We start from the raw sequence: 27711 nt of genomic DNA, 5'->3' as shown, positions 1-27711 counted from the left end.
GTTGCAAAGAGTCCTGTGGTTTTTATTCCCATCAAAATCTGCCATTTTGTTGTTTTTTTGTTACCACTACGCATCCGCCACATAAAATTTTAGCCTCTTTCAAAGGCTGAAATATACTGTGTAATTTCATTAACCATCTGCTCAAATTGCTTTGGAAGCCTAGTCTATATAATTTAGTCTATAGAAAACTTTGGGCTGCAGTATAACAGAATGTTTACACACATTCACACCTTGACGCTACCAAGGTTTTTGGTATGTTTAGACAGACCCGGGCTAACTGTTTCCCCCTTGTTTCCAGTCTTTATGCTAAGCTAAGCTAACCGCCTGCTGGGTCCAGCTTCATATCTAATGGACAAATATGACAGTGGTATCAGACTTCTCATCTTGCCAAGAAAGCGAATAAACATGTCCCAAAATGTTGAACTATTCTTTTAATCTAATGGGACATAAAAGCATAAACAAAAACGACAGTAGAACATCTTTAAAAAGTAAAAACATTTCGTCCATTAACAACTTTCATTTCTCTTAACAAACTTGCTGTTTCCTGGTTAGCCTCTGATGATTTCTGGCATCAGCAGCACACCCTGACAGGCCTTAATGTTTCAGCTTTGCCCCTCAACTAATGAGCCATAAAGACTCACTGAGAAAAACAAAAAGATTTCAACATGTATGCTAACACAAAAGCCTCATTCAATCAATCGAGTTTATTTAGGTAAGCAGTCATTATGGTCCGTAGAACAGCAATGCCTTCGATGTCGGCATACACAGTCTGTATTTTTTGCTGATATTGTACCGTAGCTTCCAGCAAAGAAAAGAAAATTTGATTGAAAGTCTAATATGAAACTTAATGAGCTTTTAATGATGTTACAACACAATAATAACATAGCTTTGTGGATCTCTGGCTGCTGATGTCACTTGGAAACTTGGCTTTGAAGCGAAACGCTCCTCTGAGAACATAATGGAATTTTTATTGGCTTTTTTTTGTACTTACGTCTTGGCAATCCAAAGCCTCACAAATATTGCATGTGAGTCATACGAAAGTTAAATTATGTGAATTGATAGCAGATGTATGATCAGAGACGGAAGGCTCAGTGCTTTCGAAAGAACTTCTTTGTATATATAGAGAATACAAGATAAATGTAGGTAGCTCCAGCCTGCTGGATGGAATCCATATTGTCTGGTATTTGCCAAAACTGAACGACTTCCTCTTTTTGTGTGTTTGTCAGTGTCAGCATTCAAGGGCCTCAGCGTCCATGAGACACACAAACACTTACACATTACAGGCACACTTGTTTATTTCGATTTTGTTCAGTCTGTGTATGATTATAGGGTACTGAGTCAATATTTAGATTTTGCAGGAAAAGCAAAACCCAACCTGTTTATTTTTCCCTCGCTACTGTGTGTGGTGTGTATGTAAGTGTGTGTGCTCATGTATGAAGAACAAGATGAGATGACATATCTTGGTTTGAATAACCATCATACTTTTGGAATAAGTATTCAATCTAAGTTGAAAACTTTAAAGGGGCTGTGGGAAGTTGGGAAGATCCAGGATTTAGCCAAAAAATTTGAACATCAACAACTTCTCAGTCCCTCCCCCCTTTCCGCTAAAGCCCAAAACGTTCTCCTAAGCCCCTCCCCCCACAAGGGAGAATGAATGCGTGTGCATGAGCAGTGATTGACACACAGTTAGACACCCCCCCCTGGCCCTGATTGGTGCATCTGAACAGGGAGCGGTGAATTTTTGCAAATCACACTACAGGCTGTAGGTGGTGCCAGAGGAGCCGGATTTCTTTTTTAATTACCTGCTTAATGTAGTTCTACTGGAACATAGGGTCAGTTTCAGCAAATATGACAGAAAGTTAGTTTTATAATTCTTACCTATTGCACCTTTAAGGATTATTGTTAAATGTGTTTAGCTGCAGTGTCTGTAGATAGGCATTTCCTTCCTGGGCGCCCGGGTAGCTCAGTTGGTAGAGCGGGCGCCCATATATAGAGGTTTACTCCTCGACGCAGCGGCCCAGGTTTAACTCCGACCTGCGGTCCGTTGCTTCATGTCATTCCCCCCTCTCTCTCCCCTTTCATGACTTATGCTGTCCTGTCAAAAAAAAAGGCCGGAAATGCTCAAAAAATAATCTTTAAATAAAAAAAAGAAAGTCAGTTCCTTTTCCCCCCTAAGGAGTGACTTGTTACATCTAGCCGCATCACTGTCTGACTATTAATTTTTCTCAGACAAAAGCAGAACAATGTCGAATTAAAGTTATGTAACAGAGGCTTGAAAGAACAGTGGAAGGCAGCATACCACAGTATTTAGCCAAATCATGTCATGGCTGCCTCTGCCAACTGATGTGTTCTTAATTTAATATAAAACAATGTGTCAGGCCTTTGAAACACTGTCTTGTCCTTTTCTCTCTGTCTATCCATGACAGGTCAGTACCTGTTGTTTTCCGTTGTAGCCCTTCCTTGTCTGTCTGATATCCAGCCCATGTGCAGACAGGCTCGGTTTACTTTACACTCTAATGAAGAGTGTTATAGCGTTGCGTCTGTGGTTTGTCTGTGCAGCTGACAGCTTACTCAACAACCTCCCTCCTCTCTGCAGCACATCTCTGTTTAGCTGGTGCAGGATGGAAAGAAAGATCACAAAGACAATAGATCCTCAATGTATGTTTATGCAGAAATTAAATAAAGGACACATATTATGAAATAAAAGTAGGCAATAACAAACATGTTCTTTTTAGCCATGCTAGCTAGTTAGTTAATTAGTTATATTTTATGTCTGTGTCATGCCAAACATTTTGGCCCATCCCACATGGGATTACAAGACACCACAAACTTACTTATTTAGCAAACGTCTTTCTGTCGCATATACAAATCATTCGGAGAAATACATGAATACAAATATATACATATATACACACACACACACACACACACACACACACAGAGAATGGGAGAGACGGTTGAGTGACGAGGCGCTGAGGGTTGTCTCTGGGGTATTAACAACCTTCTTTTAACCTTTTCTTTCAGTTGGGACCTAATTTACATGTCTACGTCTTTGTGTAAACGTTTTAAGATCCTTAAACAGCCTTGTGTCTACAATGTTCCCCACACACACACACACACACACATTACATACAAACAACAAATCTTCATCTACAGTTCATCTCGATAAAGAGCTTTTTTCCTCTTCTCCCAAGCTTTCTCAAGATAACTGGCTCATTTATATGTTTCATATGTGAACAGCCATCTCAGTCTTTGAGCATCATCCATATTTACCAAATCTCTGCTTTTATCCTACGAAACAAAAAATCACGCTGTTCACAATAAAAAGGACAGTAGAAAACAAAATGGAACTCATTTTCTATATCATTCAAACAACACATAACATAGCAGTGTGGCTCTGTCGGTCAGTCGGTCGATAGTCTATATCCTCGACGTTCCACTTCCGGGAGTGCTCCGTTGCCGACGGAATTTCCGCCGGGAAATCCACTCATTTAGATCGGATATCCGTTGCCTTGGCCTTCCTTTGTGTTGGCATTTTAAACTCCAGTCGATTTATGAGAACTATGGTTAACCATTCTCAGATCTCTGCAAGATAAATCCAGACAGTCTACTGACTTTGATGATCCTCTGACTTTTCCTCTAGCACCGCTATGAGGTTGTTGTTTTCAGTGAAATATCTCAACAACTCAGCACTAAAGTAGAGAGAAGGTGGCACACCATCAAAGCAAACATTGCTGACACGTTTCAGTGTGTCGTTTTGGTTTATGACCACATACCGTCAGTCTCAGCTGTAGCTACTTTGTATTTAGTGCTAACTAGCAAACATTAGCATGTTAACACAATAAAGTAAGATGGTGAATATGGGTATGTTAGCATGCTGATATTAGCATTTAGTTCAAAGCATCGCTATGCCTAAGTACAGACTCACAAAGCGTCTAGCACGGCTGTGGACTTTTTGCTCTTTTTGGAGGCACTTTTTGTTTCTTTATTAGATAGCAGACGGTAGAGAGTTGACAGCCAATGAGGCGAGACAGAGATGGGGAATGACATGCAACAAAGGTCCCCAGCTTTAACAGTAGCTTTATAAGCCAAAGATGAAAACTACATATCTAGCCAGAGACTTCCACTATAAACACACAATTCTGTCTGCCAGGTTGTGTACCTTAGAAAGGTTTTATACCTTCAGTCATCAGAATACACATTAGACGTACTATCCCACCTCTTTGTTTAACTCATCAGCATGGCTTTTCTCAGCACAGTGACAGTATACAGACTCAGAGAGCCTATGTTTAAATTAAACATAAACTCTGTATCCCAGACCACCCTGACTGGAGCTAACTGCTAATCCAAATACTGCCTCAACCTTCATCCAGAAAGGACCCATATTTGTGCCTGATAGTTATTGCATTCCCAATCCTGCCCACCCCCTGCCACATTCAAATGCTCTTATTTTGAAGGTAACAGTCCAAGTTTTCTTGCTAGATCCACATCACAATACTGCAGTTCATAGTTCCACATCCAAAATCTCAAATTCAAACTGACATCTGAGTGAGTCTCTCGTTACCCAAGCTTTTTTGTCAATTTGGAGAAACTGATGTAAGTCTATTAAAGCCAAGTTGGATGGGAGAAACCATTAATGCAGTTTAGAAGGCAAAGGACTGAAATTTTTTGTACAAAGTTATGTTACTAGGCAACATTAATGCTTGCAGTATCCTGATCTGGTCCAGTATCTGCTACTCTTAAGTTTACCTTCTCATGCAGAGGAGACTTGTATATCTGTAACAATGCCTTATGCTTAGTGTCTAAGCAAAATAGGAAAAAAGCAATATTCTATTGCAAGCATGTGTCCTCTGAATGATCCCTGAATCCTGAAAGAAGTTTGATCTTATTTCTTGTTTCATTTATGATGTTTCTAATACAGTAGAAGCCATGATATTTTGTGGTATTTGTCTATGGAAGTGGGAAAAAAGTCCACTTAGATTATCTTGATTTATTTTATGGTGTCACATCGAGACAGTTGGACCAGACCACCGATGCTGCTGCGCCTTACAAAGGGTGGTGTGTTTGGATTAAGAGCATGTGGTTACTGTCACTGAAGACAGCCTCATCTGTGCTTTGACCACCAGACTCTTCATAAACCTTGAGTCTTCAGCTTGGAGGATATGCGTGTATTTAAGTTTAGGAACAATAACCATTATATAAATGGAAGGAATCAAACCACCAAACTACATGCCTTTCCATCCACATTAATGAAAGTATAGTGAATCAAAGGATGCTCTTATATGTTTGCATTTGTATATGTCTGGATATTTTTGCATGAGGGATGTGTCATTCTTCCCATACAGTCCTGCAGTTATTATGTGTCTTGGGCTGTTTTTACGCTGAGCTGGAATTATATAAGCCTTTGTCAACTGCATCAGCAATTGTTCACCACAATGTCCTAAATCAGCCCACACGCGTCTACCCTGAAGTTCTAAGAATACTCCTAAGGCTGGCAGGAAGATATTCTAGGACCAATGTCCCATGCTGTTTAAGCAGTATCTTCAATTCTGCTCAAACATTGTGATTACTCCGGCAAATGCCAGGGAAGCCCTGGGTCACGTCTCATTTTTTGTCTCCTGAAAACAGCAGCTACGCCTTAAAGATTGAGCTCAAAATGTGCCCCACATTGGCAGGATGCCAGACAGGCTGAGTTAGAGAATGTGCCATGGAAATGAAAGACTGGCAATCTTGGATTCTGCTTCTCCAGCTCTGTCGTAGGACTGTACTGTGTTCCTACATGCACGCAGAGTAATAATCCCACAATGATTTCTTCTAGCTCTTACTAAAGTCTCATATATTTTAAGAAAACATAACCTCTTTCTATGTTGTCTTACTTGAGCGCTTAAAGGAATAGTACATTTTGGGAAATTAAGTGAGAGTTAGATGAGAAGATTGATGTCACTATATTTGTCCATTAATCATAAAGTGGAAGCCAGCAGCCAATTAGGTTAGCATAGCACAAAGACTGGAAATGGGAAAACCGCTACCTGGCTCTGTCTAAAGGACACAACTAAAGCTCAATAATAAACATATCTCATTTGTTTAATCTGATGCGATCAGAGCCTGGAAAGGAGAGGTTACATTTCGAACAAAAACTAAAAAAAAAAAAAGTCTGTCTTAGTCTCTTTTTCTTCTGTAATAGCTAAATACGAGGCCATTATTGTAGCAAAACTATTTGCAAATGTGTGTGGAGAGTTGTGCAACTGTATCTCAATCCTTGTGTGTGTAATCAGATTTCTAATGTGTAAAATGATCTCTAAATGTGTACTGAGATGTGTGAATGTGTACAGGAATCTGCAAATGTGTTAAAGAATCTGCGTAATCAGAAAAGTGTCTGCGTAATCAGAATTGTAAATTAGAGATGTTCCAATACTTGCGTATTGGCCGATACAGAGTACAGATCTGATACCAGTGCGTAAAAAAGAAATGTGTGTGTGTGTGTGTGTGTGTATATATATATATATATATATATATATATATATATATATATATATATATTTATTTATATATATAATACTAAATTATGTTGTGTCGGATCAATGCATTTTAGGCAGAATCAGAGGCATTTCTGATACTGATATCGGAATTGTTATCGGAACAACTCTAATGTAAATGCAGATTTGCAAGTGTATTCAGTTTTGTAAATGTGTAGACAAATCTGTAAATATGTACATAGATCTGTGCATTCGTAGAGAAAACACACATTTGCAAATAGTTTTACTACAATAATGGCCCCATAGCTACACCCTTCCTTTTATTACACAGATGCCCTCATTACCTCTGGGGAAATGTGTGGCTTTATTTTCTTCCCCTCTTTGAAAAGAAATGGCTCTGTTATCTTACATACCTGACCACTGTCACTAAGTATCTCTATACTGCAGGGATAAGTAATCCTGGAGAGTTCCAGTTGTTCCTTTTAACACAGATTGGACTGCAGATGTAATCAATCTACTACACCCACTATCAATAACAGTCCTTTGTGATGGCAAAACCATTGTCTCTCTGTCTGGAGTTTAACTCTCTGTTCCAATCTATTTAACAGCCCCATCTGCTTTGCTGCAAAATCCTTAAGTGAAATAATAACAACATGAGCATGAATCTTTTTGTAATGTTATCCAACTTTACTCCCTGTTGTGACGTTAATCTGTTCCTTGAAACAAGCCAAAGGAATCTGAAAGCTTTGCTAATGGGAAACCAATACAAGAAAACAATTGTCTATGTGTTCATCCTCGCATCATACCACATTACAAACATTTGGCTATGGCGAATATAACTTTTTTGGGTACTTTAGAACCAGGATGACCCATGTTTGAACTTGTGGCTCTGTTCTATATATATATATATATATATATATATATATATATATATATATATATGATGGCAATCTATAGAATAGATGGGAGAGAGATGATCACCCATGTCTGGAAACTAAGAATGTCTGTATGAGAATTTGTAGCAGTTCATCTTGAAGATATTGAGATATTTCACTTGATAAGTGAAAGCCTTGACCTGCTGGTGGCCCTGGATAAAAAGTCAGGGGATTCATTATCTGGGTACCATGGATATCTGTACCAAATTTCATGACAATCCATCCAATAGTCGTTGATAGATTTCATAAAAAAAAAAAAAAATGGAAACGTCAAAGTGGAGCTAGAGCATACTTCACGTTATTACCAAAATCATTAGGATTGATGCTCTGGGGATTATGAATGACTGTACAGAATTTCAAGGCAATCTATCCAGTAGTTGTTGACCGACAGACTGACATTATTCCGCTGTGTGTGGCTCAAATCACTTTGAACCATCAAATTTTTCTGGCCCAAACCAAAAAACAAAATTACTGCAGTGCTGTGTTGTTGACTTGATATAAGATGACACTTACTGCATATTCATGTCATGACTATGCATGCAAGTTATTTTCTAGTTTTCACCAAAAGCATACAAATTCCTCTCATGAAAAGAATGAAGACAAAATATCAGCATGTCTAAGACAGACATCTGAGCCACAGAAAAATAAAAATAAATGCAGGCAGAAAAACACTTGGCAGCTTTTTAACATTGACTCCTTTTCCTCCCCCCCCCCATCTCTTTTCCCTTTCTCCCTGCCTCTCTCTGGGCTTGGAAGCACTTGAATACAAAGTTCAGTGAATTGTTCTGGCATAGCAGCTTGTGTGTAATGACTTCTGACAGCAGTGGAGACAAGCTGAAGAGCATGTCTGTCTCTGCATGAGTATTTACAAATCTACTCTTGGGAACCGCATTCCAATTCTGGAAACATTATTATATTCAAGTCGCCATGAACAACCGCATGTACAGGATGTACATATCTGGAGGTACTCGTTTTAAATAAATGGAGGACAAAACTGCAAAGGACACTGGCCTCATATTACCCTCAGAACAATCTGAGAAGTTTGGTATAAAAGTAAAGCATCTGAGTGATGTATTAGAGTAATTTAAGAGGTACAGTTTGGGGGAGAGCAGCTGCCAGCTCCATCATACAGAGCCACTGGCTCGACTGAATCTGGCCGTTGTTCTCATCTGGCTGCTATCCAACACTGATGGGATTTTAGTTCTGCTATGCATTATGAACTCCTTAAAAGGGAAATGCAACTGTGGTCAGAGTGTGTTCTTTAGTTTGTTGTTGAAAAGAAAGCTTTGTACAGGCCTTGTGCATCAGGGTATGTGGCTCTACAAAGGGCAATAGTTAGAGGTACCCAAACCTTGCTCACAAGTTAAAAACATGCTGAATAGTCACGTCCTCAGCAGTGACACAGCACCCATATCTATCTCTGTTAAGAGCCGTCTTTGGCCTTAGCAATCTGGGCTGATGTCAGGCTCTTTGTAGTCGATGTAGACCCTTGAGCAGTTCACCATTTGGGCTTTCTCTAACCTCTGCTTTGATGTTGCTCTAAATTGAGTCTGCAGTCATCCTGTTGCTCTGGTATGCCAACTGGAGGAGGTGGGGGGGGGGGGGGGTTTGGGTTGTTTGGCTAAGAAACTCTTCTGCACTTGTCTTGACTCCTCTCTAATCTCTCTAATTGGAATCGGGGGGTCTGAGGGTCCCCTGAGAGCTGCCAGATCTTTATGGTCATAGAGTGGTGATGTGACGGGGTCAGAAGAACAGAGTTATTGGAATGACTGAGTGGTTTTGTTTTCGGACTTAAGGCCCCAACAGACCCGTTCGGTTTTCATTCCAAGTGGCTTCATGCTAGGTGTTTGTTTACATGGTGTGTGGCTGAAGTTGTTATTCCTCTTCACCCTCGTTTTCTTGTTAAGTGTTATTGTTAGGAAATAGGAAATGCCTTCACCAAAAGGTAAAGTACAGGGTCATTAGGATTTCACACCGCTGCTTACACTTGCACAGAATGGGCAGTAAAAAACAGCCAAATGTGGGTTTTTTTTCTTTTACTTTTCTCATATGAAGGCATCTGGTACTTTCCCAGCTCCATATCAGCAAACCATAGTTCTCAAACCTCTAAGCTGTCATGTCTTTATTGGTGTGTGCAAATGTGTGTGTGCAGCGTTGACGGGTAGCTGTATCATAGCTACGCAAGGCTTGTTATGTTTCATGGTGGAAAGTGTAAGACAGGAGCTCTGCATGTGTTATAACAGCTGTCGCCTCTCCCTGCGGGGAAGCAACACAATCCAAGTGTTTTCCAAAGAAGCTGTGCCTCATTACATACGGGTCTCAATGCAGGGATGAGCAATTATTCAAGAATGAGACCACAGTAGTTGAACTATATATCATGTGAAATCCAAACGTTATAGTAGTGCAACACAAAGTAAGAGATTTATGGAAAGACTACGGAGAACATCTATCTACTTTTGACCATTATAAAGAAAAACTGTGGTGGAAAGTAACAAAGTAGTACTGTACTTACTGTAAGTACAGCTTTTAGTGCTTTACTTGAGTATTTCTATTTTCTGCTACTTTATACTTCTACTTCACTACAATTTAGAGGCATTTTACTGTTTACTCCTACATTTTTTGAAACCTTAAATTAACAATGACTTTTCTACGGCTTAATAATACAAAATAAGATGAGACTTTATTGATCCAAGGGGGTAGCACAAGCTACTGGCAGTATATGAAGTAATTCAAATAAGGCACTCTGCTGCAGCTGCTACACTAAAGTGGTGTACAAATGAATGCATCAATAATTATAATTCAATAATATGATATACAGTCATTCTGCATAATAACTACTTTTACTTTTGTTACTTTAAGTATACATTATTTGAACACTCAGAATTATGTATTTTTACTTAAGTAAAATTGTAGATATATTACTTTTACATGTGGAGTATTTCTACACTATGGTATACTTTTATAGCAAAATATCTGAATACTTTCTTCATCGCTGTGAAAAATAACTCCATAGATATAAAAAAAAGAATAACTGTAATGTGTGATCTCATAAAAGACAATGGGTTAACAAATCTCTGTATAATTTGAAATTACAAGTCGTTTTTTATCATAAGATAATTAAAAGTACCCTTTGCAGAAAGATTTATTTTACCTCCGTTTAAAAACGTCACTGCCCGCGCGTGACGGCAGAATCACAACAGTCTATCGGACCAATCGGAGGGGGTTGTTGCAGTAACCTAATCAGCCCATCACCACAGCCTTCATCACAAAGCTGCTGCAGTTCGAGAGGATGCGGGCTGGAATTGAAAGCGGATGAGTGACTTTAGGAACACGGCTATATCGCGGTAGGGTACTTGGGAAGAGTTTGGAAGGGGAGTCCAAACACGTACACGTCTGTGTGGGTGCTGAACGACACAAAGGCTACGCACGTGAAGCCTCCAAAACCGGACTGGGACTGGCGAAAACTGGAACCTTTTTCTCAACTTTGAAACTTTTTTAGATCTTAAAATGATTGGCTTGTTATGGCCATCCTGGCGCCTCATTGACGTCAAGTCCTCAACTGTGACATGATATGAAAGCATTGAGGAGTAGCCTTGTTTCGACGCAGCGCGATGGAACTACAGAAGCCCATATGAAGTCGAACTTTTTTAAGATCCATTCTTCCTGGAAATGGCAAGTCGTGCCATATTGATGGAGCGGACAGCGGTTTTGATATGTAGTGTATTGATCCTAATCGTCGGTGTATGTGTCGGATCTCCTAACCACAGCCGTCAGCTGGTCTGCTGGAAAGCCATCCTGAAGTGCCACGGAGAGCCGGAGTGCCATTACGCGTATGATCAGTACCTTTATGCCTGCGCCTCTGTCATCAGTGGGGGCCGTAAGAAGTGCCCCAGCCACTGCATATCCTCTCTCATTCAGCTCAATCTGACCCGAAGCGGCCCGGCTTTGGAGGACTGCGACTGCGCCCTCGACCCGGTTTGCAGAAGCACCAAACAAGCCATCGAGCCGTGCCTGCCGCGGACCAGCACCGTGGGCTGCACCGAGGCCCGGCGCCAGTGCGAGATGGACCAGTCGTGTAGCTCTGCCATGAGGGATTATTTATATCACTGCCGAAAACTTTTCGGAGGGGAAAGGTGCTCTGACGGGTGCCGCAGAGTGATCGCCAACATGCGCTCCATACCGAAAGCGCAACAGCTAGACACTTGTGTGTGTGACGGCACGGAGAGGAACATATGCGAGTATATAAAAGTCAGCATGAAAACGTTCTGCTCTGATTCTAGTGATAGGTTCGCGGGAAGCGGCTTTTCAGACGCTGAGGACGACTCTGAAGACGATTACATCGACCAGGAGGATTATCAATATGTGGAAAACTCAAGTGGCTCCCCACTTTGTCAGACTGTCCTAAATGTCCTGACCACCATTTTGGTTTTGACCAAATTTATCTAAAAAAGCTGCTGCCATTGAGGGCAGCCAGAAAGTCAGTGGTTTTGCTCTTTGTGAATCAACAAAATCAAGAATCTGTCTGCAAAAATGGCCGTTTTGGTGTCGTTAAACTAACATTTGGGACTTTTAAATTCAACTCTAAACGTTCTGCTACACATCTGCACATGTTCACACACACATGCTGTTTGTAAATCACTCAATAGCATAGCATGTTATATTTCAGTTACAAAATGTTAGTCATCTGATAATGCTGAATGGAGCCTATTTTTTGTATGTCAGCTTTTTAAAGATAGATTGTACAGTATATTGTATAAAAAAAATATTTTTGTCCAAATATTTGTTTATAAGTGACAAGAGATTTGCACTGTAATAATAGGTGAGTCCCACTCTTTCACCGCGTTATGACCACAGAGGGAAATGTTTAGTCTAAGGGTGCCTTAAAGTCTTAAAAACTGGGTTTATTCACCATGATGTGACCATATCAGAGACGTGCTGTTATAGCAGAGCAATTTTCTTCACCAGCTTGTACAGAGACTTTCTCCACAACCCCTTCATTAAAAACCAAAGTTGATGTAATCCACTAAAATGTGTCTAAGATCCCAGGGCAGATAATGCCTCTGAAACAAGAAGCTTGTACGACTGATACACTTGACCTTGTAAACATGGATGTTTGTGTAAAGTATAAAGTGTTAAGCTTTGAAAACTGTTCAAACAGACAAGGTAAACTCCTCCTCTTGGGGATTTGCAGCACAAATGGAGCCAAGGAGCTGTTCGGTCAGTTTGTTTATCCTCACCCTGTGCATTTGTCAGAAGTCTTTACAAAGACACACTGAGAGAAAAAAAAGATGTCAGTGTTCGGGTGAGTGGAGATATTAGGTGCCCATTAAGAACACACTCCTCTGTATGTACATGCACATTAAATAAAGAAAAGTTTTAAAACGATTCATTTGAAAGTGTGGCTCTGTCTTTAACTGTTAATATTGAGTCTTTTTTGATTTCTTTTTTAAGTTTTAGGCTTAATGTTTTTATCAAAGGAGTGCAGAGCAACGATGGCTCATTTAAAGTAATCTCTGTTCTTTTTTTGTTTAATTTAAGTACATCAGATTCATTATAGGCTTACAGAAATAATTTGAAAAAGTCAAAATCTGATCTTTTAGCCATGATTGCTACTTTTGCTTTCTTTTCAAAATCTTCTAGGGTGATGCTTAAAGCTATCACCAAATGAACTATTTTTTTTGAAGGCATTTAACACAAGTATTTACCAGATGTCACTAAGAGTACACAAACAAAGTGGTTTTAACACTTTTGGACTTCGAGGCCTAAGCCAAAACGGTTCCTCCTCAGTCATAGGTCTTGGTGTTCACTATTTACTAGATGCATTATTTAAGTAATAAGTGTCAGTGTACTCTATAACCCAGAATAGGGTTTAGGCCTTAAAAATTTCTTTGTAAATCCCCTAAAAAGGACTTTTTGCTTTACAGGTCAACAACAGTTCGAAAGTTCAGTATGCTCACCATAATTATTTTTAATCTGTTCCAACATGCAGAACATTTCTTGACAGCGGTTGCGGAAAAAAACTTTTTATACATCACAAATGTGCTTTCAGTTGATTGGATTTTTTTTTTTTTTTTTTTGAAGACCCATGTCACAGACAGTCAGATTTTAGAATTTCTGTTTTTAGTGTATAATGCAGTTTTTAATGAGTGATAGCAGGTATGGTGCAGGGTACATGTGTCTGTTTACATGCCTCTGACTGATGTTATGAGTCAGTCAGCTCTTTAACAAAAAAAGCCTGTGTCCCCTCCTTCACCTGTGATAATGGGTCTTGAAACTATTGACAGCAGCCATGTTGCTTTTTGAGGAGAAGAGATGGGCCCTCCAGCCCATTGATTGGAAGAGAAGTCGAGTGGCACCTCTATTATGGAGATGCAAAATACACAATGGCGCAGCAGCACAATGCGGGGGCACTTCATTCACTCTTTCCCTCTGTCACCCCTTTCAGTGAGTGGGGGAGCATGAGGAGACAGCTATCCCAGAGGAAGACAGAGGAGTTATGTGAGAAAGTTCAGCTTTATTGCTCAGTCTAACTCCTGCTGATACATTCTTTTGTGCAAAAGTTAGTTCTCTTACAATTAGATGTGGTCTTCTCTAACTTCTCTCTGAAGCTTTGAGGATCTTTATCATAGTTTGGAACTCTTCATTATGTATGACTTTACTCTGAAAAACATGAGCTATCATTAGGCTTTAAACTGTCTTAGAAAGAAAATAATAAATCCTACAATGGCAGTGAAAAAATACCAACAAAGTGATGTGGGGAAAGCATTTCTGGGCCTTTGTTATGAGAAGCAAAAGCCTGCCACTGTCACTTTAAGAGTGAAGGCCTCTGCTCCAACCATTAATAATTGTAATGCCTTTTTATCATTGTTGAGGATAATGAAGGGATGAGAATCATATGGGGGCCCCAGACCATACTTTGCCCTGAAATGTTTTCAATTAACTTTTGGCACCAGAGAAAAATAGGAATGTTTTCTTCTCCATGCCGAAACAGAAAAGAGTCAACTGGGGCTTTTGGTGCATCGACCAGAACATCATTAAAATTGCCTCATCATAACTCAAACTGTTGCTTGGCCAACCTCCCCTCTGCCCCGCCCTGAACCCTTCTTCGTCTTGGTTACACTAAGCAAAGGCAAACAGGCAGCCTCACTTTGGCTAGATTTTGTCGACAATATATTCTCTTTATTGGCCAGTGGCGTAATGTGTATAGTACTCATTATTATGATTATGATTATTATTATTGATGTCAGACACTGTTCTTCAGTTAGGTAAGCGCACTGGCAATGCAGTAACTCCATCCTTCTTAAAATCCCAGTGGAACTTTGCAAAACATTTTTAAAACTGCTCATTTGCCAGACAGACTTTTTCTTGTTGAGCCTATTTTGAAACTGCCAATCTTACAAACAAGAGAACTGCCTTTTAATTCATTTGTTCTCACGTCCAATTTATGTGGCTCAAAGTGAGATGGAGTAATAACAGAAAGAGGGTAATACTTAAGTATCAGAAGTGATAGTTGGGTTTTCTGCAAATCCTACAAGTAATCATGAATTGGAAACCTTGTATATGAGGCTCACAGGTCAGTCTTGACCTTGGGAACAGCTATGGACCTTGATACTGAGCTGGTTTTCTCAACTGAAGATAAAACTGCAACTCTCATCCCTTTTTGAACCAGTAGAAATTGGCAAAAAGCTGAGTGAGGCATCTTACTTAGTCAGATACTATAGATACACAATTGACTTTCATGCAAGTAGTAGATTAATAATCTAATGGATATTGAAGGTGTTGTGACATATACTCAGCAAAAAAAGAAACGTCCTGTCACTTTCACCTGCTTTTATATTTTAAGCTAACTTAACATATGCAAATATTTGTATGGACATTAAAAGATTTAACAACTAAGACATAAACTGAACAATGTTCACAGACATGTGACTAACAGAAATGGAATAATGTGTCCCTGAACAAAGGGGGGGGGTCAAAATCAAAAGTAGCCCTCAGTATCTGGTTTGGCCACCAGCTGCGGTTCTACAAATTATACCAGCTGTAAAAGAAAAACAAACACCATCCCATATAAACTTAGCACAAACAGTAAGGAAATTTGTGTTTGGTAGATTATTTCTCTGTGGTACCAATGCTTTTTGGCAATAAATCTTATACCGTTGGAAAGCCTGTTTAGTTCCCTTTCAAATGGTGCCCCATTTGTAAGGAACATGCATTTGTGAGATGAGCAGCAGCGCTGAGTATGTGGGTTGCGCCCATGAAAAATTTGCCAAATCTTTTCTGCCATTGCCAAACAGGTTATTTAGCTGTTGCTACTGACACTTGTTTTGAGCTTCTGGTACCCCCAGGTGCTGCCAATCAGGTGCCTGATTTAGAGATGAGATTCTGCAACCAGTGGCACTCTCTCAACGAACTCTATCCTCCAAGATGACAACGCTCGCCTCCACAGGGTGGGGTTTATCAGAGACTACCTCCAGAATGTGGGAGTGGAGAGGATGGAATGGCCTGCCAGAGTCCTGACCTCAACCCCAATGAACACTTGTGGGATCAGCTTGGGCGTGCTGTTCGTGCCAGAGTGACCAACACAACCACGTTGGCTGACTTGCGACAAATGCTGGTTGAAGAATGGGATGCCATCCCACAGCAGTGTGTGACCAGGCTGGTGACCAGCATGAGGAGGAGGTGCCAGGCTGTTATGGCTGTGTATGGTTCTTCCACATGCTACTGAGGCTCCTATTTGTGAAATGAATAAATTGTTAAATTGCCAATATGTCTTGTTTCTTCAAACTTCAATCATCCAATCCACCAAACACCAAACGAGTCAATGGCAGAATAACCTATTTGGCATTGGGAGAGAAGATTTGGCAATTTTTTCATGGGCGCAACCCACATACTCAGCGCTGCTGCTCATCCCATAAATGCATGTTCCTTACAAATGGGGCACCATTTGAAAGGGAACTAAACAGGCTTTCCAACGGTATAAGAGTTATTGCCAAAAAGCATTGTTACCACAGAGAAATAATCTACCAAACACAAATTTCCTTACTTTTTGTGCTAAGTTTATATATTTGGCGACTGTGGTACACTTTAATGCTCAATGTCTTGAAGCGAGGCTGTATAACCTTTGCAGAACAGCGACCACTGTGCCGCAAGAGATACCAAATTCCCCATCACTGTCCAAAGGAACCATTGAAATGTCTTATCTGTGAGATGCGATGAAAATAGTGTATCAGTAACACAGCAATATAAGCTAACATTAGCCACCATGAGCTACTAGTCCCAGACAAAGTCCGGCTGTAGCAGCGAAACTTCGGAGTATATTGAATTCAGCAAGGGTGAGTTTTATTGCTTGTTAATCCATCTTTATTTTCTGAAAGGAGTATGGTGTTATACTCTCATTTAAACTTTTTATCATGTTGCTAGACTTGAATTACAGTTCAGTTTTGACCAAAATAAACAAACTTAGCAAAAGCAAAGTGTAGTGGGAAAAAAAACAACCCAGTGACCCAAAATAATTGGAGGTTGGGGGGTGGACTTGAGGAAGGCAGTACTCTGAGTTTTTTAGAGGTGGGAAAGGTGGAGGAGGGGTTGATTTATGATTGAGGGTTAATGGGGGAAGGGAAGGCTATGGGAGAGAGAGGGGCTGTGCTGGGTTGAATGTCAGGGATTTCTAGCCTATCTGAATAATGATGCAAAGAGAGAATATTTAATCAACCAATCAGTTTCCTCTACACTGCCATGGCTGGATAGGACTTGTCCTTTTGTTGCCTCCCCCCTCCTGCAGCCAAAGAGCAGTGGTGCAAAGTTTTACGGAGTGAGAGAAGAACAGGACGAGGGGGGGGGGGGACACAAAACATAGCTGACAAGGGGCATAACTTCATTTCCACGGTGCTGGGACAGCTGTGTGGAGTAATCCGCCGTAGCAGCCCTCTAAAACTTCAATGCCTTTAGTGACCCAGGGAAGTGGGGAGGGGGCGCCTCCAACTGTGTCCAGGCGTTTAGGAGTGCGAAGGGGCTCCTTTCACACCCTTCTAAGGGCTTTTGTTAAAAAAAAAAAAAGAAATATCCCTTACCTCTTGTGAGGACTATATGTTTATGAGATGAAGCAACAATGGTACGCATTTTGAAAGCAAATCTTGAGTTCATTTTGTAGCTTGTGAGCAACAAGCTGCAAAGTAAAAAATTTTGTGAAGTGAAGTGATCTGCATGTTCTCTGTTTGCCAACACGTTTTTTTCTCTGAACCTGTTTGAGATTTGAAAAGTATCTACAATACAAACAATACAAAAATGTGTTTTTAATGTCATCTATGTCGGAATGTTTAACACAAGATGTAAGTCTTGCATTTGGCTATGAAGATGTTTCTACTCACAAAATCTTCTAGTTAGAATCGATTTGCGATCGCACATATTCCCAAATGGCAAATGTGTTTCCACTTAATGGAGTATATTTGAAATATAACCTATATTATATGCCTAGGTGTCACAAACTTCTGCTTTTGAGGTTTCTCATTTAATCTTTTAAATGTTCAATGTTGTTACTCAGTATATGAGTAAAATTAGTAAAAAGAGAATTGGGAAGTCTATCGATGAAGAGGGGTTCATTATTTTGTGCTAAGTGTTCTGTCGAAGGCTGCAGAAAGAACAAAACATTTTAGACTAAGATAATGGCTTGAGGCTGGGTTGCCGTCCGGAGTGAATGGGGTCTCCCTGGAGCTCAATAAGGTCCCAAAGTTTTACTCCATTATGCTGACATCCCAAAGGCCAGGGGGTACCACCCCCAGTGGTTACCTCTCAAGTATGCATTCATCACCCCCCCCCCCCCCTCCCCCTCCACGCACACGCACACACACACACACACACACACACACACACACACAATCTTATGGACTTTAACTCCTCTCTATTTAAGTGATGACAGGAAGCGATATTCACAGAAATGTTACTGAGAGAGGAAGAAGAAGTCATAAAAAATGTCAGATGAGAAGGACCAAAGCTGTTCAGGTCATATAAAAAAAAAAGAAGAAAAAATCACAAAGCCCTATACTCTATCCAAGACTCAACTCTCAGACATTGTATTAGTATGTGCTTTGTTTCCTTTCAGAAGGATTTTATTAAAATCTGTTAAAGGGATTTAAACATATTTAGAGTTCACTATCAGTTATTTGCTTTGTCCAGTGTTTGACATGTTCAATCAGGATCTATCGGATTGAATACAAGTGTCCAAAAACAACCCCTTTTAGAAAAAGTCTTCCTCTAAAATTGGCCGAAAAGAAAATAGAAAAAGCATACTTTTCTTTTTTTCTTTTACAGGTCCGTGCACATTCCTAAATATTGTGCAAGGCTGGAGCAGTATACACTCAACTGCTGTTTGCTTAACAAGGCCTTCTCTGGCACGAGGATCTCAAGTCATTCTTGCATTGCTGCTGCTAAATGACGAAATCCTTAGGTGACTAAATCCATGAGCAAACATGGGAATCAAAGGCTTTTAAGCTAACCAAATATGACGGTCAACCTTTTTGCCCATTGTGATAGCAACTCCACAAGCATGAAAGTAGTAACCCCATGGTAATGATTTTAGTAGACCTTTTTTTTCCTCAGCAGTGATATTATTTACACCGGGGCTTTTCCTACTGTGACATCTCAAAGGGCCTATTATTTGGTATTTGTCTCTCCATGTAAATCCAAGACACACATTCAAAATATGTATCTTCATCTTAAAGTTATTGCTGTCATTAGACTTGTTTTAATGACTTGAATGATTAGTCCCTTGACCATCACAGAAATTCAGTTTAATTAAAGCAGATAAACAGTTTTATATGTGATGATTTTTGTTGTCCCTCATAATTTGCATTGGCACTAATAGATAGCCTTGTGTGAAAAAGAAAACATGTATAATGGTGTTTGTTTTTTTTCCACTTGAAGAGTTCCATATGAAGCGTCTTCCACAGAAAAGCGACTCAAACCCCTGTTCCTAGATTACACCAGAATTGAAAATCATCATCACATTTATGGGTAAATAAAAAAAATAGAATGCACATATAATGTCTTCCTTTATGTTGTGTTTATGTCCAGCACCTTAATCTCTAGTTGGCCTCTGTCAGTTCTCTCTCCATGCTGCTTCTACTCATCTGGTTCTCATTTACACAGCACAGCCAGCTGGAAAGTGTTCATGCTTTCAAAGATGAGTTATTAGCCCATTAATACATACTTTAGCCAACGCTTTTTTAACTCAACCAAAGTGGAAAGACACAGCATTGTTTGTAGTCAAAGTTCTTTTGGCTCTACATGTAAGACTTATAAATGATTAAACAGGACATGCTCTTTTTTGTGTGCAGGAATCTGTGGGCTGTAAAAGACAGCATAGACTTTTGATTGAAATTATTTGAAGAACTTGGTTTTAATTTTGCTTTATTGTAACGAAATAGAGCAACTTTAGGTTGCTGAAATTAAAACTTAGAGGGCTCAGACAAAAGAAATCAATCTACACATAAAATCATTTTATGAACTGCTTTATCCATTACCAACCTCAAGATGGCTCTGTTCTCCTAACTAAGCATGTACAGACAAAAATGTTCAACATTAAATGTTAGGCTTTTTTATCTTTGGAACATTTTGTGTGTGTGTGTGTGTGTGTGTGTGTGTGTGTGTGTGTGTGTGTGTGTCAGAGAGAGAGAGAGAGAGAGAGAGAGAGAGAGAGAGAGAGATTGTTTGTTACATGGTAATTAATCTGTTTAGCAGTGTTCTTCACTCCTGGTGTCTCCTCTGCACACAGCTCCAAGGAGCCCGTCTGTGTTACACCTGCGGGTCCTGATACGTTTCGCTCCACTACAGCTGGACCAGCTGGACCAGCATGACCAGTTACCTTCCTGAGTAACTGTCGGCCTTGCACCTGCAAAACATTATCAAAATTAACAAACAAAAGGAAAATGACCTAAGGTGATATAAATGGCCTTGTTGGTATGTTGGGCTATTGTATGTTTTGATGTATCTTTTTACTCTTACCTGCGTTTTTAGTGTTATCAGGCTTGTAATTCTGGCAGGCCAAGCCTTCATACAGGAAAGAGCACATGCACTTACACTGCCCATCCAGGAGAGCAAGAGTGCCTCCGTTATGACAAGGCTTACACTTGCAGATGTTATACTCTGCCACGTAGTCTGCCGTGGCCTGCTTCAGGTTGGATATCCTGGTGTTAGCGTCTGGCATATCCAGTGGAACTAACATATAGATGGGCTCTGGCTGTCAGATGAAAAAAAATCAGAATAGGTGCACCATTTCACTTGCCGGAATATGAAAACAGAAACATGATATCACATCTTTCTTTTGCCTCATGTCTTATGACATGAGTCTACAGCTATAGTGGCTCTGAGAGGCTGTACTTAGGCGCAGCAGTGCTTTGAGCTAAATGCTAATGTCAGCATGCAAACATGCTCACAATGCTAATGTTTAGGAGGTATACTTTTTACCGTGTTTACCATCTTTATTGGGCGCATAAGATGAATGTCTGTACCAAATCTCATGGAAATCCATCCAATAGCTGTTGAGAATTTTCACTAAAAACATCAGATGTCTACCTCATAGTGGTGTAAATATCTGACGGATTTTGTGCCAATTAATCGAGTAGATGTTGAGATATTCACATCATAAGTGAAAACTTTGACCTTTTGGTGACGCTAGGGGAAAAGTCAGAGGATCACTAAAGTCATTAGGATTTATCCTCTGGACAGCATGAATGTCTGTACAAAACTTCATGGAAATCTATATTGTGGTTGCGGTATTTTGGTCTGGACCAAAGTGGTGGACTGACAATGCCATGCCACTAGTATTGTTAAAAACACGACACCTATCATGATGTATTTACAGCTTCATTTTGCCAATCTATCATAGGTACCTCACTGGTGAGCAGCGCAGGGGCCTCAGTGATGCTCCGGGCCCATTCCTGATAGGTAGCGATGTCCATCACCCCTTCCTTATTCAGTTGAGCCCTCATACTAACAGCACTTTGTAGAGTACCTCCTTTGACTGTTGTCAGCACCTTGTCCACCACTGCTTTTCCGTCAGTATCACCTGTTTAAGCACCAGGGGAAAACTTTGATGACTTTCCACATTTCATACATACTGAAACCTTACTCATACACATCACAATATCAGTGCACAATGTCCTCATAAGAAAAGAGAGGTTTGGTTTTGGTGGTTAGGTTCGGATCTTTGCAAGTCTAACTTAAAGTGACGATATGTAACTTTTTCATGTTTCTAAAGCTATGTCATTTTTCATACAATGGTCTTAAATGACCTGTAACAGCAAACGAGACTAACGCTTTTTTTTATATAGTTTTTAGTAAGGCGTCTGCCCGGGTTCGGTTTTCCCCGCAAAGTCACAGAATGATTTACGGCATGTAGACGGCGCTACAGTAACACATTCTGAAGGGTCACAGATTTCTTTGTAACACCAGAAAAGCCTATGTTAGCGTATGCCAGGTAATAGGAAGCAGGAGATTTCTTTATATAGGCCTAATTGTATTTTTATTTTATTTTAGAAGTTATCTGTTGTAGTTATGGCTGAAACTGGGGAAGGGCCATCACAGGAAAGAAGGAAATTAAACGAAGAACAACTAAAAGCTAAAAGGGAAAGGGAAAGACGACGGGCGATAACGTGAGTCACACTCGGTCGGGCTTTTAACAGATGGAGACAATTACGGGATTGTAAATGATTCAAAACCGACCTAGAATTGGCCCTCAGGTATGTAATATGTCTATTTCATTCATAAATAGCTTTACAGTGCGCGACGTGGTTGTACGTCAGTAGCCGACATTAAATTACGACCCCCTTTCATTTAGCGTAGACATTTTCCTTTTAGTCCATGTTTGTGTTCGCTTTCTATTTTCTTTTCCTTTGTCCCCCTGTAACGTTACTTGTGTAAAGCGTCCATGGGTTTCACATAATTCGCTATATTAATCTAAGTTATTATTACGTTGGTTGCTACAACAATCTCTTAATGCAATTGGCTCGTGACACAGTGACAGCGATAACATTACCCGGTTTAGCTCACCAGACATCCAAAGTAGGCTAAGTTATCATATGCAACACTTGAAATGCAACAATACATCTGTAATGTATTCTCTATTTGTAAATGAATGATTTTCTGTCTGAGACTAGACTTCAAAACTCTGCACATATCCTTTAAATATTAGTGTGATCAGGTGAAACAGGGAAAGCTCACCTTGGTTTTTATTTGTTACATCTTTACAGTTGTCTTTTTTCACGTGGCCATCAACTAAGCTTTGGAAGTCTGCTGTGATGCCGACTTTAACGCAGTCTTGAACAGTTCTCTCTGTCAGATCTGCAAGAATCATGGAGTATGGAGGATCAGTGCTTATATACTTTACAATTCAGTCAACATTGTGATTGAGAAAAGGAACTTCAGAACCACTACGTTTGAAAAGAGACACATACTTTTTGTTTTTATGGTGTCCTGGTTGAGAACATAGACCAACTCATATTCGCCGCCAGTCTTCCCGTTTTTGGTGTAGTGAGTTCCGTAGTCCTCCAGGAAGGCAAAATAAATACCCTTCTCATACTGCAAAGGCAAATATTTGACATGCGCCAAGAACTCATCGGCTGTTTTGAGCTCACGGGAACGCATCCTGTAGGTGCTCAGTTGTACTTTGCCCTTCACCCGCATAAAGCTCTTGTTCTGAGTGTGCAGGAGAGAAGAATGAGTAAACGCATATGGCATGGATCTATCTGAGATTGGCTTCACAACGTTTTTTTAGTTTAGTTAATGTTGCTATGTATGTTAAGAACTATTTATAAATTGCAATGGGATTACTTGTCGCTGGCTGACATTTACCTTAATTTTGGTGTACTCTGAAAGCTCCTTAATGATCGTTTTCTTCTGGAATCCAGCCTCTAAACCCAAAGTTGAAGTTGAAGGTCCAGTTGCATCTGAAGTTGAAGGTCCAGTTGCATCTGAAGTTGCATCTGAAGTTGAAGGTCCAGTTGCATCTGAAGTTGCATCTGAAGTTGAAGGTCCAGTTGCATCTGAAGTTGAAGGTGCAGTTGACTGTGACATGGACTTCTCAGTTGGGCTGAATTTGAAGGAAAGTCCAACATCAAGTTTGTTAGTCATCTCCGTCAGAATCTCCTTCAGGAGGCTGTCTGTGTCTTCATAGATTTCTCTAGAGGTGGTTTCTTCCACTAAAGTCTGCAAAGACAGGGAGCACGAGTGTTGAGGGAAGACCGACTTTTCAGGACCCTCACTGACATACTGTATTCATCATCATTTTACACACACACACACACACACACACACACACACACACACACACACACACACATTAATACATCCTTAGGATAAAATTGGAGAAATTGTTTTAGCTAACCTCATAGTTGAGCACACCAACATTCCAGGGAAGCCTGTCATACGTCTGAGTGTTTGGATTCCTCACTCGATCACACCTTCCATTGAAGTAATCATTGTTGAAGGGGTTCATTCGAGGATCTACACCCAAGATGTTGATTCTGGTGCATGGACACAGTGGCCACTTTTACATTATATACAGTATTATGCCTACTCAAAAAGTTTGAGTAGTACTTGAGTTTCCTACCCATGTACAGGTTCTATTACGATAATTATACTTGAAGGAATAGTCTGACATTTTGAAAAACCTTATAGGAGACTTTTTTTTTTTAACCTTTTAGACATTTTCAGCACCTGCTTACAGTTTTTTTATGCTAAGCTAAGTTAATTGTCTCGTGGAGCTAGCTTCATTGTTCACCTTCAGGCAGAGAGTGGTATTGATGTTCTCATCTAACTCGGCAAGAGAGTGACCCAACGTAGTTCTCACAATGTCAAACTATTCTTGGAACTATTATTAGAGTACAAAACAGATCATTTTTATTGTTATAAACAACATTCAGATACATAAAGAAAGTATCTCCTCTGAATACTGCTTTGATTAGTATTTGTTCCGTATGGTCACTGTGAATGGGCCAATATGCCATTATAATGTAGCACTGCTAGCTGATTCTGCTATATGAGCCATCACTGGACAATATTCTGCACTATGCATATTTATTTATTTATTACTCTGTGTCACCTCCCACTGTGCAATATGTCAATTCTATTCAGCCGCACATTACTCATCTGTATATCTGTGTATATATATACTGTATATGTAAATATACGGGTGTTTATAGTGTAAATACGTTTGTATTATTACTATTATTATTATAACTAATTTTATTTTTTTCTATTTCTTATATACTTTCTGTATATGTTTCCTATGTCTATTTAACGTGTATTGGTGTTATTCTGATGTGTGTGAATTTTTCTTTTGAGCTGCTGTAACAAAGGAATTTCCCCAGTGTGGGATTAATAAAGTCTATCTTATCTTATTTTATCTTATCTTATCCTGATGTAAGTGCTCTCCACTGTGACAAAGCCTCCATTTTACTGTATATTGACACATTGATCCCAACTTAATTAGCTCTTTAATGACTCACTCTTACCCGTATCCTGCTGTCCTGCCTTGCTCATTGCTATCCAGGACTAACAGACCACAGGGTTTACGCAGAGGATCACAGTCCTCGTCTGATCCATCCTCACAGTCGTAGTCCCCGTTGCACATTAATCTCTTCTTGATGCATGAACCTGTGTAAAGATGGGGGTTAAACTGATAGAGCCAAATATAATGAAGACAAAGGTACTGTAGGCGACTTAACCCTTTTGTTGTCTTTGGGTCAAATTTGTCCCACTTTCAAAATGTATATATATATATCAGAAATCTGGGTTTCTTTTTAACTATACCTAATTGTAATTACCCAAAAATAACTCAGATGATTCCATACAACATGCTTCGCAAGTACAACAAAAGATTGGATCTCCACTTTCATTACATTTTGGTTGTTTTACTAAATTTTTTAGCATTTGAAAGTTTTTTTTAAATGTTTCGAAACAGTATCCTCACTGAACGTTGACATATACCAGTCTGTGATTAACCTTCCTTTAATATTAGTCTAAATAATTCATAATATTTAGCTTTTTTAACTCAAGGATCAGGTATAATTTCCTATTAATGAGGTGTATTGACCATGAATTTCAAAAATAAGCATAAAACTAGTGGTAATAAGTCGGTGTTAGTGGTGTTTATACAGTACATGGTAGTGAAAAGAAGCGCTAAACATAAAAAAAAGCGTCAAAAACATTGAAAAAAAACACCAAAAGTATCAGGGAAAAAAAAGACAAAAACGTCAGAAAAAGTGTTGATTTTCATTTGACCCGGGAGGACGACAAGTGCATGGTCAAATGGAAGACAACTCAAAGGGTTAAAAGAAGCTGAAGTACCTGACTCGCACTGGAACTCTGTGTCGGAGCATGCAGGAGGAGGCGGTAGGTCACATCTAGCATCTGTTCTACAGAACTCCCTGTCCCCCAGTGATCCCTCGCAGGACACACCACCAAACTGGCTGAACACTTCTACACTTCGCGAACGTCTCTGAGGATCACACATGACATCACACTTTGTTAAGCATCTACTGTTTACTTTTTTTTAACAGAGAAACAAGGGTTTGAAGTTTAAGGCCCTGTGTAACAGATATATGATTTGAAAACAATTAATTTTATGGGTTTTTTTTAGGCTGAATGTCACAGAACTTAGCCTACATAAAACTCATACCGCACTTTATGTTTGGACAATCTGAAGGGCACAGGGAAAATTCAGTATCTACAAACAAAATGGCTTCTTGGTTCTTTTTCAGCCGTCTTGTCCATTTGAACTAATAAGCGAGTTATAATCTTTAATTAAATACATTTAAATATGGGCTTTACAGGTAGCTTAACCACATCAAAAAGCATGACTTCCACTAGTGTTGGGGGGGCAGCAGAGACGATAGTTACTGAAACTCTGCTGAGCTTAAAGTTAGGTTAGCAGAATCGGGTGTTAGGCTACTTTTTTCCATTAAGATCAGATTTTGTGACTGCTGTATTTATTTATAATTTTTTTTAACAAACTCAATTACTAAGTTGTTGGAGAATCAAAATTTAGATTTTTTTAATTACAGGAAATAGCGCAGTAAATTATTCTGTTATCTAAAGCTCCTAAGTTGAATTAGCTTTAGCAAAGGCTATGTCAACAGCTTGCTGTAACAAGCCAGAGTGCAGTCACTTTGGTTTTTACCTCGGTTTTCTAGATCTTTCAAATTCAAATCCTGTATAGTTTCCCCTCCAAATTACAAAATTTCTGGGAAAGTCAGATTTGGGACGTAACTCAATTTTGTCAAAATACGTACATACGAGCAGTACAGTTTGTCACATGCTAGCTAGTACAGTATTGTGATAGTTGAAAGTTGAGTTCTCACTGACTACAGTTTTAATGGACTCACTCTGGTTTTCGTGCAAGGATCACAAGGACTCCACGCTGACCAGCGGCTCCAAACACAATTTACTGGTGGCGGATCAGGAAGTTCCACTCCCCTAAAATGCACATATTAAGTGATGATGCAACTTTGTATCTTCCTTAGTACTATGTAATCCTTAGTGTAAAATATACATACATTCCTTCTCCAACAAGCGCCAGTGTTAGACACAGGCCACAGAAGCCCAGCTGGAGAGCGACTTCAATCCTCATGATGAACCTTTGAAGAGACAAATGGTGTTGTGTGTCTGTCCCTATTAAAACTTTTAAGCCACGTCTCTGTCAATGATTAGTCAATGCAAAGGGACCACGCTGTCATCTTTGAAGTCAATAGGTTGTTTTTTTAGGGGCAGCAATGTTGATTTAGTGCTGGGTAAACTCCAAAACCAGAGTTTAAAGTGTTACATCATAATCACACAAAAACATAATAATCTTTTAAAGTGATGATTCATTTCTTCTCATCATCTCTGCAAAACTGTTATATAACTGTGAACTGTTTTTTAGTTGAGTGCTGTAGAAGAAAATGTATTACCCAATAGTATTAGTTATCTTATCCTCTTACTGTCTTTCCTGTCCTTTATCTCCTTGCTGAAACTATTTTAATTTGATCAACAGATTCAGTGTATCCTGATGTAATTAAGTGAATGCCTTTTTCTAGTTTTGTGTTGAACCATCTCTATGAGTGAGACATTTTGTTGAGAGTCCCACCTTAACTAATCAAAGCACCTTTTTCCTTTATGAAACAGACATATGTTGAGCCTATGTAAATCTACTCAGACAGACTTATGAGTTAAGTGTCTTCTCATAGACTTAGCTTAGCTCATTCCACTCCTTTTGTTAGGTGTTTCCTATAACTCAGTGTATAAAACTCTGGCTAAAATCTCACTTT

The 27711-nt window shown here is 39.6% G+C and overlaps 2 protein-coding genes and 1 long non-coding RNA gene across 4 annotated transcripts; 2 read left to right on the top strand and 1 right to left on the bottom strand.

The window, feature by feature from the left end:
- The first annotated feature begins 10651 nt into the window (after nucleotides 1-10651).
- Nucleotides 10652-12796, top strand: gas1b (growth arrest-specific 1b). Its single transcript, XM_031317622.2, has one exon. It carries the CDS (start codon nucleotides 11081-11083, stop codon nucleotides 11855-11857), a length of 777 nt encoding a protein of 258 aa, XP_031173482.1. The 5' UTR covers nucleotides 10652-11080; the 3' UTR covers nucleotides 11858-12796.
- A 6907-nt stretch (nucleotides 12797-19703) lies between these two features.
- On the top strand, nucleotides 19704-20259 carry LOC118493067. The gene is made up of 2 exons (XR_004895016.1): nucleotides 19704-20036; nucleotides 20086-20259. It is a non-coding gene; the product is annotated as an uncharacterized LOC118493067 (long non-coding RNA).
- On the bottom strand, nucleotides 19902-27226 carry c9 (complement component 9). Of its 2 annotated transcripts, XM_031317621.2 has the most exons (12): nucleotides 26962-27226; nucleotides 26791-26881; nucleotides 25754-25904; nucleotides 24919-25060; nucleotides 23790-23928; nucleotides 23434-23611; nucleotides 23258-23385; nucleotides 22861-23101; nucleotides 22628-22747; nucleotides 21298-21473; nucleotides 20411-20645; nucleotides 20032-20297 (listed from the first exon to the last, which is right to left on the bottom strand). In XM_031317621.2, exons 1-12 carry the CDS (start codon nucleotides 27033-27035, stop codon nucleotides 20140-20142), a joined length of 1833 nt encoding a protein of 610 aa, XP_031173481.1. In that variant the 5' UTR covers nucleotides 27036-27226; the 3' UTR covers nucleotides 20032-20139. The 2 variants fall into 2 exon arrangements, with proteins under 2 accessions (XP_031173480.1, XP_031173481.1); XM_031317620.2 differs by having other exon boundaries at nucleotides 19902-20297; nucleotides 23258-23611.
- Nucleotides 27227-27711: the final 485 nt, after the last annotated feature.

The sequence above is a fragment of the Sander lucioperca genome, chromosome 14 (assembly GCF_008315115.2).
Source record: "Sander lucioperca isolate FBNREF2018 chromosome 14, SLUC_FBN_1.2, whole genome shotgun sequence".
Lineage (NCBI taxonomy): Eukaryota > Metazoa > Chordata > Actinopteri > Perciformes > Percidae > Sander > Sander lucioperca.
Note: the sequence above shows the minus strand (reverse complement) of the source record. Positions and strands in the feature narration are given on the sequence as shown.